This window comes from Lycorma delicatula, chromosome 4 (genome assembly GCF_047948215.1).
Source record: "Lycorma delicatula isolate Av1 chromosome 4, ASM4794821v1, whole genome shotgun sequence".
NCBI classification, from domain to species: domain Eukaryota; kingdom Metazoa; phylum Arthropoda; class Insecta; order Hemiptera; family Fulgoridae; genus Lycorma; species Lycorma delicatula.
In genome coordinates, this window is record NC_134458.1 from 214,680,321 (window position 1) to 214,694,830 (window position 14,510).

General features: G+C 26.9%; 1 protein-coding gene and 1 pseudogene across 1 annotated transcript in view; one reads left to right on the forward strand and one right to left on the reverse strand.

Moving 5' to 3' along the window:
• Positions 1-1,438: 1,438 nt before the first annotated feature.
• Positions 1,439-14,510, reverse strand: part of LOC142323021 (uncharacterized) — a 31,061-nt gene continuing 17,989 nt past the window's right edge. Inside the window, exons 2-3 of the mRNA XM_075362119.1 lie at positions 7,357-7,494; positions 1,439-2,171 (exon numbers count right to left, since the gene is read on the reverse strand). Of these exons, the coding sequence (XP_075218234.1) occupies positions 2,094-2,171; positions 7,357-7,491 (213 nt within the window). The 5' untranslated portion in view covers positions 7,492-7,494 and the 3' untranslated portion in view covers positions 1,439-2,093. The remainder of the gene's footprint in view (positions 2,172-7,356; positions 7,495-14,510) is intronic.
• On the forward strand, positions 10,858-13,620 carry LOC142323322 (cytochrome c oxidase subunit 3-like; annotated as a pseudogene).

A 14,510-nucleotide genomic window follows, 5' to 3' on the forward strand; every position in this document is an offset into this window, starting at 1 on the left:
ATAAAATTTGAATTCTAATATCCATCAAAACCCACATTTGAAAAAAATTGAGGATAGTCTGCATTTTTTAAGCAGGTAATTGTAAATCACATTAAATTTATCTATAAGCTAGTTTTCACTTTGGTGTGTGATGTCACTACTGTTCAAATTGGGTTTTGAAAAGTCTTTGTTGTTTATGTTGTATTTGAAAAGAAAGCAAGATTAACTTATATTTCCTTATTTAGAAAGTTGTTTTTGAGTAACTCCAGTGGTGTCAAGTTTGTTTTTACATGCAAAATTTGCATAAGTATTGTTGGTTATGTGCAAGATTTTCACATCATTGATGTTTGTGAGTGTACAAATTTATTAGTAGAGTGAAGTGCTTTTATATGTTCTTTTTGCTTTGATAAAAACTTGTGTCCAGTTTGCCCATTGTAGAATTTATTACAGTCAACGCAGTTAAATTTGTATAATCCAACTGTTTACATGAATTTTTGCCTGTATTTTACTTTAATTGTAGTTCTGTATGCAATGTAGTAGCCTTTTTTTGAATTCATGTGCAAATGCTTTAGTGTTGTTAATGTAGTTATAAATTTGTCTTGTTCTATTATTTCTACAGAATAGTGTTCTATTATATCCATTTGCTTCTGTTAAATATTTTATTGAGTGACAAAAAATCTTCATAGCTGTAAAGCACGATTCTGAAAGTTGAAAGTTTATTTTGTTTGAAGAAAGTGGAAGAGTTATGTATGAGTGTGTCACTTGTAGGTTTAGTATAGATGATAATTTTCCTGTTTCAAAAGTGTACTGTAATTAATTTTAAAAAGTTTTCAAAATTATTTATAATTTATTATAAAATATACTGCTGACCATGGCTGGTAATAAAATTTTCAAAATGTAAAGATTTTTTTATTTGTTTTCCACAAACAGATAAACTCACAGTTGTAGCAAGAGAGGTTTATTTAATGTTATTATTTTTATCTAAAATTATAATAAAATACTAAAAAGTAAATGTAATTTGTAAGAAAAAGATTGTAGGAATTTCATAAATGTACATTATGGTATTAAATGGTAAATAAAGTAAATTTTACTTACTTATCAAGCTAAATGGCCGTACATTTGAGATCCATTCATCTAAACATGACTGCATTTGGTCCTGATGAATTAGAAGTTACCCATTAACAACCAGTTCTTTTTACAGTTACATTACTTAAAATTAGATTCTTTATTGTTTTATTTAGGTAGAATTTGAAATGAAATGTTTATTTAATCCATCTAGATTAATTATGCACTAGAACAAAAGTGGAATATTTGAGGATAGCCACAAACATTAACCAAAATTTAAATTTAATAAGTTTATACTGAATGTTAAAAAATAAAAGATAAATTTATATTCTAAAATTATATATTGTAGGTAACACTTACCTTATAGATTTAACACTAGAAATATGATGGAAAATGTCTAATGAATGAATGATCTTAATTAAAATTGGAGATAGAGTTCAAAACAGTAAAAACTAAGTGTGTTTATAATACTAGCTTCAAAATCAATATATGGCACTCTTTTTATTGATTTATCTTAAAGAGGAGAAATTTTTGAGAAAAACTGGATTTTGCTCACATTCATAATATGAATGAACAGAATTCATGACTTAAATTTTTATGTTATAATTTTCTTTTCTTATATTTGTTGATAGATATGGAGAAGCCTTTAAAGTGTTAAATTCACTGATTAAGAATGTTAATTTTTTTTTTAACATCCATTTTCCTAATTATTTTGGTTGTTAGGATAGTGGAATCTGGTTGAACTTTTATGGCTAAATGTCTTTCCTGAAGCTAGCCTACTGGATGGAATATGGTCAAAAATGTTTATTTTTAATAAAAAAAACTCATGTATGACTGGGATTTAAACCCAGAACTTCTGGATAAAGTTGAAGATGCTACCACTCCATCACAGAGGTTAGTATTAACCTTACAAATAATTAATTTAAAAAAAGAATATATTATTTAAGTGCTTTTTAATTAAAAATTTTGTAGAACTTTAATTATGAATACAGAAGTACTTTGTGCTTCTTTTCTACCAAGGTTAAATGTTAATTTCAACTTAATTAACTTTAACGATGCCTTCCAGTTCTTTGAATAAAACAGCCTTTAAAGGAATTTAATCTCACATCAATTTCACCTTCCTCAAGCTGAAAAGAAAAAGATAAATACATAATTTCTAAAAGCATTAAAACACATACAGATGAATTTTTGCACAATATACAAAAAAAAAAACTATTCTGCTGTTTAACTGAAAACAACATAAAAAACTTATGCTGCCAAATCAGCCTCCATAAGAAAGATGAATATGTTAATGTAAAAAGTTAATCTTTACCACATGAAAAATTTAAACTATTATTTCAAGAAGATTAATATGATTCATTCAAAACTAAAAATTAAAAAGTTGAATTTAAAATAAAAGATGACCAGGTACAATATTTCTAGAGAAATAACTTTGCCCATCTCACAATTGTTTGTCATGTGGAAATATCAAACTTAACAATAGCCAGACCCTCAAATCTCTTCATTATTGGAGGAGATTTGTATAGAATACAATTTTTATATAAATATAAAAATAATTTGTTACTTACAATATTTATTAAAATTAGTCTTGGAAAAGGTGTTTTCTTTCTTTTATCCTAAAAATCACTGAAATAGGTAAATTTGGCAATAGTAAGCCTTGAATACATAAAAAAAATTACACACATGTTAAACTGAAAACCTCTTTCACTTTTATGAAGTTGTTTAAAAAAAAGTTGACAAAGTATTGCAAGACTATTACATGACTGACCTGGCTACGTCAGTAAAGTAAGAAAAAAAATTTAAAGAGAATTGTTTATAAAATATTGGAGAAATATAATGTATAACTTTTATGAAAGTAATAGAAAAATTCCTTTTCATTTTAGGTCTGCAACAAAATGTAGGTGTCAAAAGTACTTTAATTTTAATAGTTCTTTAAGTGATGAAAAAAACGCTTAAATTCTTTTTAAAAATAAAAATGAAAAGAGCCATAAACCGGAATATATATTTTTTAGAAATTGGCAATAGATTTTAAGAAAAGCTTTCCTAAGAATATTTATATAAAAGTTAAGCTTAACAAATCTGCTGAAGTAGTTTTTTCTCTAAATTTAACATTTCCTCCAATAAAAAATAAAAAACTATGTAAAAATTTTCATATAACTTTTCTGCAGTTTAGTTACAGGGTCTATAATTTAAAAAAAAAAATGTAGACATTTCTTGATATCTCTGTGAATAAAGTATAAACTTTCAAAACACTTTTGAAAAATATTTAAATCAAAGGGAGATAGAGCAAAAGAACAAAAATATATATTCCAGTTTTAATAGATGGGGGTTGATTTTTATGTAAAAATTCTATTTCTGAATTATTTATATATGCATGGTAGGTAAAAAATTGCTTTAATAAAGTTTTCTCTAAAATGTCTCAAGAAAATTGAATTTGAATTTTTCAAGATATCTTCCCATCCCATTAACAAATTTTGAAAAAGATTAATGTGATCATTGCCCCATATATAGAAATATTCTATCTAAATTTGAAGTCAATCAGTTGGGTCAATTCTGAGATATAAGGCCAAAAGTGGCACGACATGCATACTATGTAGATATGTTTGCACATACATACGTTGTTTAGATCTAAATCAGTTATTCTCATCTTTTTAGCTCCAAACCACCAAAAGTAAAAAGTATATAATGAATATGTCATGATGCCCCAATGCCAACCCATTAAAATCTAGTTGAAATTAGGTTGCTGTATTGATAGCGACAGATATGAACATGCATCTATGAAGTGTACAAACATGAGCAATTTGCAGGTTCAAACTTATGTGCACATGGTCCTTGTAATCTGATCTGCTGGCATAATTTTCTCTGTAAGAGCGTCATGTTTGTACATGTACATATGTTTGAACAAGTCGTGCTCTCAGAAGTATAATAGGGGTATAAAGGATTGCAGAACATCAGATTAGTTTCGAATGCGAAGCGCGCATCTGTGGGTTTATATAAGTTTTTAAAAGCATAGTTTCATTGAAAATAATAATAACTGGGGTTTCAGTTTTTTAGTGTGCGATCAAACGGTGTAACTGTATTTTTGTCTCAATTTGCAAAATGGATAAATTTGTAAAAAAACAAAGTGAGCCATCTATTTCCAGTGAATTGATTGGTAAAGAAATAAGATCATAAAATGACAGTTATTAAATTATGGGTTTACCTCACTGGATGGAAAAACACAGTGCATTATTTGCTTTCATGTCTTCTCTGATGAAAGCATGAAGCCATAAAAATTAAGTTGACACTTGGAAACTAAACATCCAGATCATAAAGCAAATTCTTGGAACTTTTCAAAAGAAAATTATATACCTTGAGAAATCAACAACATTCTATTTGGAAATAAAGCCAAACTGATAAAAATACACTAGAAGCATATAATCTCATAGCATTAAGAGTAGCTAAGATGTCCAAACCCCATATAATCACAGAATACCTCATATTGCCTGCTAAAATTGTTATGGTCTGCATTTTAAAGACTTGGAAGAAGCAAAATAAATGAAAAAAATCCTGCTTTCTAATGACATAGTATCAAGGCAACTTGATGCCAATGTTTATGATCAGGTAATTCAGCAAGTGAGTTTAAGTGAATTTTTTTGTATTCAATTTGATGAATCAGAAAATGTAGCAAACATTCTCAGTCTTTACATTTTGTGAGATGTGAATGCGATAGTTACAGATCAATCAAAGAAAACACGTTTTGCAAATCAGTACCTGGTGATGCAACAGAGCATGTCTTTTTGATGTTTTTTATGAAGCTACAATAAGTAGTGATAGTATAAAGACGATAACAGAAAAGAGCAGTGTATTTTTGAAAAAATTAAAAGATTGTCTTATACCAAGGGTGGATTAGATGCACTGCTTCCTTTACTCACCTGTGGAAACATATTATTAAATAATATGCTCTTGTTATATATTATGAAAAATATGAATGTAGAAGACACTATTATTCACCACAGTTTGGATAGCATGAAGATGCATTTGCACAAGCTAAAAATTCAGTTGGTGGAGTATTTCCTGGAAGATAAAAAAATGATTTCTTGAAGAGATAGGTACTGAATCCATTTAATGAAAATGTTATTGAAGCTGCTAAGTTACCAGTTGAGATTCATGACCAGCTAATTGAAATGTCTGCTGATAAAATATTACAACTACAATTCACATCTAATGATTTAGATATGTTTTGGCTTGTTCATCGAAATGAATATGGAAATTTAGTCACAGAGGCATTGAAAATATTAATCCCTTTCGCCATGTCTTACCTCTGTGAAAAGGTTTTTCATCTATGGTTTTGCTAAAAACTAAACATAAGAATCATATTTTATCACTTGAAAACAATTTGTTTTTGTGGATTTCTGACATAGATCCACATATGGAGAAACTTTTAAATGAAAAACAAATGCAATCATCTCATAATTTATTTTCTTTACATGTGTACTTATAAATGGTGGTAAAATGATTATAATAAATAATTTTTTTTTCTCATAAAATGATTTCATTATTGTTTATGTGTAAAGTTGTAGGCTAATTTCACGACTCCCTTTCATATCACTGCAACTCCCAGATAGAGAAACGTTGGTCTAGATGAACTAGTTGGACCCTGCAGATTTGTTTGTAAAGATCTGCAAAAACCAGATACCCCATTTTTGACATGATCACCATACTTTCCCCTTTAATATTACTATTTTAATTATTTGTTGGGAAAGTGGAAAGGACAAAGGGGACATTCTATAATTCTACAAAGTAATCAATTTTTTTTATGAATCAGCAATAATAATGTTGTATGCAAAATGATGTTCATTAAACAAAATATTGTTATTGTGCATATTAAATAATCTGCTCAAAGGAAAGAGTATATATTTATATAAACCAGGGTTTGAGAAAAGACAATAAGTTACAGTATAAAGTAATAAAACTCTATAGATATAATTATTGTATATCAGTGAATACATTAACCTGTAAAACAATTATAAAGCTAACAATTTCTATATGACAACTCTGTATGTACATTCATGTGTATATGTACAATTTAAATTGACAATAGGTTTATGAGGCTGAGAATGGACAGCGCTTTGTAGGATAACGTAAGCAATTACTGAACAACTAATGTACTCACTTCATAACTTGTTACTATAAAATTAGAGGAAATTAATATTTATGCACATTTACATTTTATTTATTACAGTTTAACAAATGAAATGTTCTGCTTATGTCAAAATTAGTTAGTATGATGAGATATAAAATAATTTAATTTGTAAAATCATATAAAGATAATTTATATGACTTGTATATCATAATTTTATTGTACATATCAAAATAAATTATTATAGTTTTGGTGTAAATGCCTTCTCACATAAATCATACATGGAGAATCAATGAAGTTATTTTAATTGGGCATAATGTTACAAAAGGGTAGATTTTAAAAAAAAATGATGCTTATTTCTCAGAATTTTCAAATGTTATTAGTGTTTAACTGTTCAAACTGTAAATAAATGTTACTAATGGGGGTGTGTAATTAAAGAAGAAATTTTCAAAGGAGTATTTTCATATAAAGTCAATTCTTTACTTTTAAATGTTTCAAAGAGATGGCCTGAAATCAAAATTTTTATAGGTATTTAATGATGCTCAATTACTAATAAAAAAAATTTTATTATGTTTTTATTTATTATGTTTATTTTATGTTTATGTTATTATGTTCATGTTATTATGTTCATGTATTATGTTTTTATTTCTCTGGGATCTAATTTACATATTTTTAATACTGTTTTTCAATTTTTTTTGTGGTAGTTGTATGTTTTTGTGTTTTAACATTTAGTTTAAGTTTTTTGTCTTGTCTTTATTTCAATATTTTAGTTTGTTTTTTAATTTCTACTTTAGGTTTTCATTTTGTTTTAATTTTTTCTATTCTATTGTTTTTGTATTTATATTTCATGTTTTGTTTTCTGGGCGGTTTTTTAAATTTTTAATTGTGAATTTTTTTTGACTTAGTTTTTAAAACATATACATTGTGTTTGGATGATGGTAACGCTGAAGCATTTTTCACCCAAAAAAACCAAATAAAAAAAAACAATTGGAACCACTTCACTTTTTATTTTTCTTAATAAGGCTGTAAATGGGAAACTGGTTGTTCTTAAGATGGCTTTGCCAATCTTGCAAGTGACTCAAGTCATGTTACGAAACTACTAATACTTTTTTCGTTATAATACTTGACATACATACATTTAGATATATACATTGTTAACAAAATAAGCAAATCTATAGTATCTGATTTACCTGATCTTCATAATATAGTTCCTGATAACAAGAAGGTGAAATACATTCTCTAACACATTTTAATCTTTGTAAACCTTTAAGCTGGTTACATGTTGGATTCTGTTCACAAGCTGATTCAAATTCTCTGTATGCCATCTCCTAAAATAAACACAAAATTACTTTATTATGAAACAAATAAAACAATATAAACATCAAATCTTAATTTTTTTTATAAATCCAAAAGAAACAGGTAGAACTCAAGAAATGTTTACTTTCAGAGAAAAAAACAGTTCTTTTGATACATTATGTACAAATATTATTATTAAGTTAAAAAAGTTAAGAATTTTGTTTTGTTTTCATTTTTAATTAAAATAAAAATTGTTTTCATATTAAATTTTAAACAGAAAATGAACTTCATAAAATTAATGAAGGTTTTATCAGGATTATTCAGTTTATTATCGATTTATCATCTTATAAATGCATTTAAACATACATTTTGCTGTGTAAAGAATAAGATAAGATGAGTAAAGTGATAAATGAAGACATTTCAGACGTTTACAAGAAATTAATCCTCAGACCACCTTACTTCGAAGCCAATATTCTGATCAATTTATCAACTACTTGGTTAGTTGATGGCATTAATGTAGACAATTACTGGAATAGGTAGAAATTCAGTTTTAACATTATATTTCATTTTTTATATCTTTTATAAAAAAATTATAAAATTGAAAACCAAGAATATTCATGCCAGAGAAGATAAATTAATCAGTACTAATTTTTATTGACTGAAATTTAATTAAGACATGATTTGTTCATTTTTAGGAAGTAAACTTTAAGCACTTTATATATAAAGTATATAAGACGTACTTATAAACAGCTGAACATAAATTATTCAGTGCATTAATGGGGTTAATAAAAAATGAACAAAGCAATGTAGTGCTCATTGATTTTTTACAAACTCTTAGTTATAAATAGCAAACAGCTTTGGCTTTTCTCTAAGCTATAAAAAAAATTATTATGGTTATATGAGAAAATAATCTTATAGGTTACTTATTCCTGAGGCAAGATGAGAGGACATTTAGGATGATCTAGAGAAACCTTCACCATTCTATTCCTTTGACTGTAATAAAAGAGGACATTGAGAGTATAGGTCATAAAATTAGGAGTGTTGATAATGCCCTCCATAGAACTATCAGAAAACCATTTCCCATATTCTTGTGAATTTAGAACCCCTAAGCAGCAACAAGATATATTTGAAATAAACTATTTAGCTAATTGTTGCATAAAACTTGAAATGTCTAAAAGAACTCCTAGCATTTTACATTGTATGCAGTGCCAATTGTATGGTCATATTGAAACTACTATATCAACTGCCCCATTAATGAAAGAATTTTAATAATAATAATGAGAATCTTAACAAAAATAGGTATAATCCCCTTTCACCTATGACTACCAATAATTATACAAATAATAAGATGAAATATATGTATAATAATAATAACCACACAAAAAATCATTCCAACAATTATTGCAACTCAAATAACTAGAATAAAATTAATAATGATACCAATAATGATATCAATAATCATAGCACCAATCTCAGGAATCAAGCAAACATCATTAAAAAAATTAATAGCATATTCATCAATTACAAACTCACCAATAATAATCTTTTCATTAACAATTTCAAAACAACAATTTATTTTATTATTCATGATATACACAATAATCAATATCACCATGATAAATACATTTAAAAAAAAAATATTAACTTTATAAATCAAATCAATACACAAACAAATTTAACCAAAATATCTCTTACAATTTCATCATGATCAATAAGAGGTATACGAGGTATACCTCTCTATACTGAGGTATACGATCAATAAGAGGTATATTTCCCACTACAGGATTTTTAATAAAATGAATAATCATAAAATCAACAATTTGAGCAGCACCAATAATAATGTTGGCATCATCAATTATATCAACATATATGTACCTAAATATAATAATTCCAACAATAACTAAATCAAATAAATCAAAAATAAAAAAAATGATAAAAAAGAATCAATTATTCCAATTCTATTAAACCTAATAGGAATTCCAATAATAATAATTTTTTAAATTAAACTAAAAATAAGAAGGATTTAAGTTAAAAAAACGATTAACCTTCAAATTGCAAATTGCGATTAAATTGCAAATTTATATTTGCAATATAGAATCATAATTGAATATAAAGCAAAAAATAATGAGAGGTTATTAACTGAAATAAATTTACAATTTATCACTTAAATCAGCCATCCCATTATTAATGAATACTTTCAACAAACCACAAAGACATTGGAACCCTGTACTTCATCTTCTGACTCTGAGCCAGAATATTGGGAACAATAAGAATAAAAATTATCCGCATAGAATTAATACAACCAGGGTCAATAATTAAAAATGACCAAATTTATAACATCATCGTAACATCACATGCATTCATTATAATCTTTTTTATAGTGATACCAATTATAATCGGAGGATTTGGAAACTGACTAGTACCAATAATAATCGGAGCGCCAGATATAGCATTCCCCCGAATAAATAACATAAGATTCTGACTATTACCACCATCAATTACATTACTAATTTCAAGCTCAATCGTGGGATCAGGATCAGGGACAGGATGAACTGTTTATCCGCCCCTCTCAGCCCAAATTGCGCACTCAGGACCATCAGTATACCTAACCATCTTTTTTCTTCACATTGCAGGACTAAGATCAATCATAGGAGCAATTAATTTTATCTCCACAACTATAAATATACGACCAAAAGGAATAACTATAGAAAAAATACCACTATTCTGTTGATCAGTACTAATCACAGCAATTCTATTACTTGTATCACTTCCAGTACTTGCAGGAGCAATTACAATGCTATTAACAGACCGAAATTTCAATATTTCATTCTTTAACCCCACTGGAGGGGGAGATCCCATTCTTTACCAACATTTATTTTGATTCTTTGGACATCCAGAAGTATACATTTTAATTCTACCATGATTTGGGTTAATCTCACTCATTATTACAAATGAAAGAGGAAAAATAATAACATTTGGACACCTAGGAATAATTTATGCGTTACTGGCAATTGGTATTTTAGGATTCATTGTATGAACACACCACATACTTACTGTAGGAATAGACATCGATACACAAGCATACTTTAGATCCGCAACTATAATCATTGCAGTGCCAAGGGGATTAAAATCTTTAGATGGATAGCAACAATGCAAGGAATAACAAAAAAAAAATCACCTCAAATAATCTGATCAATAGGATTTGTATTTCTATTCACCATTGGAGGATTAACAGGAGTAATTCTAGCAAATTCATCAATTGACGTTATCCTACACGACACATATTATATAGTAGCACACTTCCATTATGTTCTGTCAATAGGAGCAGTTTTCGCTATTATAGCAAGAATCATTCACTGATTTCCATTAATAACAGGCATAAGAATAAATAAAAAATGATTAAAAATTCAATTCTCAACTATATTCCTCGGAGTAAATCTAACATTTTTTCCCCAACACTTCTTAGGACTAGCAGGAATACCATGACGATACTCCGACTATCCAGACATCTACATAACATGAAATATAATCTCATCAATAGGATCCTTAATTTCAATAATTAGAATCATAATATTTATATTCATCATATGAGAATCAATAGTATTTAAGCGAATCACAATTTTCAAAAATAATAAATAATCATCAATTAAATGATTTTCTATTACACCCCCTCTGAACACTCATTTAATGAACTACCATCAGTATCAAAGCCATTCTAAAAGTGGCAGAAAATTGCCATGAACTTAAAATTCATTAATAAGTTAAAAAATAATTTCCTTAGAAATTTCATCATGAATAAAATTCAACATAATAAACAGAGCTAGACCAATTGTAGAACAACTAATAAATTTCCATGATCACACTATAATAATCTTGTTATCTATTACAATAACAGTAACAATTATAATAACAACAATAACAAAAAATAAAATATCAAATAATCTACTAACAGAAAATCAAATAATAGAAACAATCTGAACAACAAACCAGCAATTATCTTAATTTTTATCGACATCCAATCAATTAAAATTTTATATTTAATAGAAGAAGTTATCAAGCCATCAATCACCATTAAAACAATTGGACATCAATGATACTGATCATATGAATACTCAGACTCAAAAAAGATAGAATTCATACACAAAACGACTTAACTTCTTTTCGACTAATTGAAGTTGACAATCGAATAATTATTCCATTTTTAACACAAATCCGGAAAATCGTATCATCATCTGATGTAATCCACTCTTGAACAATCCCATCAATAGGAGTAAAAATAGATGCAATCCCAGGACGACTAAATCAAATCAGACTTTATAACAAAAACCCCTGGAGTATTTTTTGGACAATGTTCAGAAATTTGTGGAATAAATCACAGATTTATACCAATTACCATAGAAAGAATTGACATAAAATCATTTATTAAATGAATAAAATCATAAAAAAAAAAAAAAAAAAAACATTAAGTGACTGAAAGAAAGTAATGGTCTCTTAAACCAAAATATAGTAAACATCGAATACTCTTAATGAAAGACGCTAGTTTAAAAAAAACATTTAATTGCCAAATAACAAATTTATAAAATGTGCATCTTGATTCCACAAATGTCCCCAATGATATGAAACCTAATATTAATAATGACAACAATTACAATCATAATAAACATAACAAAATTATTCTTCATAACAAACATAAAAATCCCCAAAAAAAAGAAAAAAGAAAGATAAACATTAATTGAAAATGATAACTAGACTATTTTTAACATTTGATCCAACAACTAAACTATTTCAAAGAAATTGAATAATTATACTTATAACAACAATAATTTTACCAAAATGTTATTGAACAAAAAAAAAAATCTTGAATAAATATAATAATAAAAATAATAGAAAAAACTAATAAACGAATTTAAATCAATGACTCACCAAAAAGAAATCCTAATTATAGTAATATCAATTTTTATATTCATTATAACTAGAAATGTACTAGGATTAATCCCATATGTATTTACATCAACGAGACACTTAGTAGTATCAATATCAATTGCACTTCCAAGATGAATCATAATCACAACATATAGATGAAAAAACTTTACAAATGAAATATTTAAACACATATTACCAAAAGGAACACCTTCCACTATCTCACCAATAATAATTCTAATCGAAACTACAGGAAACCTTATCCGACCAATTTCACTAGCAGTTCGACTAACAGCAAATATAATTGCAGGACACCTTCTAATAACACTATTAGGAAACACATCATCAATAAAAATTCTAATATTTACTATACCGATTCAAATAATCCTAACAGCATTTGAAACAGCAATCTTAATAATTCAAGCATATGTATTTGCAACTCTCATAACATTCTAGAGAAGTAACTTATGAAAAAAAATCATCCATTTCACATAGTTACAAAAAGACCATGACCAATTATTTTGTCAATAAATGTAATAATAATATTAACAGGAACTGTTAAATGAACCCAAACAAAAGAATATGACCTAATAACAGTAGGTACAACTCTATCAACAATATTCATAATAATATGATGACGAGACATTACCCGAGAAGCAACATTCCAAGGAAATCACACAAATAAAGTAAAATCATTAATAAAAATAGGAATAATCACATTTATTATCTCAGAAATAATATTTTTCCTATCATTCTTCTGAATATTCTTCCACTCAAGACTAGCACCAACAATTGAAATTGGAATAAATTGACCACCAAAATCTATTAAACCCTTTAACCCAAGAGAAATCCCACTCCTAAATACAATCATCCTAATTTCATCAGGAATTACAGTAACATGAGCACATCACAGAATCTTATCAAATAAATTATCAATATCAAATAAATCACTAATATTAACAATCTTGCTAGGATTATATTTCACAATTTTACAAAAATGAGAATATCAACAATCAACATTTACAATAGCAGACTCAATTTATGGATCATCATTCTTTCTAACAACAGGGTTTCACGGTATCCACGTAATTGTAGGAACAACATTCCTTGCAATCTCAATAATACAATGTATAAAAATACACTTTTCAGCTAATCACCATTTTGGGTTAGAGGCGGCAATTTGATACTGACATTTTGTAGATGTAATCTGATTATTCCTTTATCTATCAATTTACTGATGAGGAAAATAAAATTAAATCTTTTTAGTACAAAAAGTATAATTAGCCTCCAACTAATAGATTAAAAAAATTAAAAAGATAATCAAAATCACCTTAACAATAATATCCCTAAGTTCAATTATTATTATAATAATAATCATCACAATAATAATTAAAAAAAAAAATAAAATAAGACTAGACAAAAACTCACCATTCGAATGCGGATTCTCTAAAATATCATCAACATGAAAATCTTTCTCTACACACTTCTTTCTAGTTGCAACTATCTTCCTAATCTTTGATATCAAAATCTCAATAATTATACCCATATTCTCTACAAAAATAGTAAACATAGATGAATGATTAATCTTCTCAACAATCACAATCACAATTCTAATTTTTGGCCTTATACACGAATGAAAAATAGGAATACTTGAATGAAGAAAATAAGGAGAATAGTTAAATATAACATTTACTTTGCAAATAAAAATTATTGAAAGATCAATTTCTCTTAAATAGAGTAAAGAAGTAAGATTACAATTAATTTCGACTTAATATTAAGGATAACCCTCATACTCAAATTAACTGAAGCTAAAATAGAAGCTATTCACTGTTAATGAAAAAATTGGTAATATCCAGTTAAAAGAATAAAAAGAAAAGGAGCCGCTAACTACCTTTCAAGTGAAATCACTTTATTCTTATTTATATAGTTTAAAAAAAACAATACACTTTCAATGTATAAATAAATAAATTTTGTAAATGTCCAGAGAAAAAAATTCATAATAACAATTTCAATGTTAAGCTTTAAATTAAGCTACCCGTACAAAAAAAAAACCTAAGAATATTCAAAGTACACCTATCAAAAAAAATCCTAACCACCTAAAAAATCCAATTAAACCACCTGAAACAAA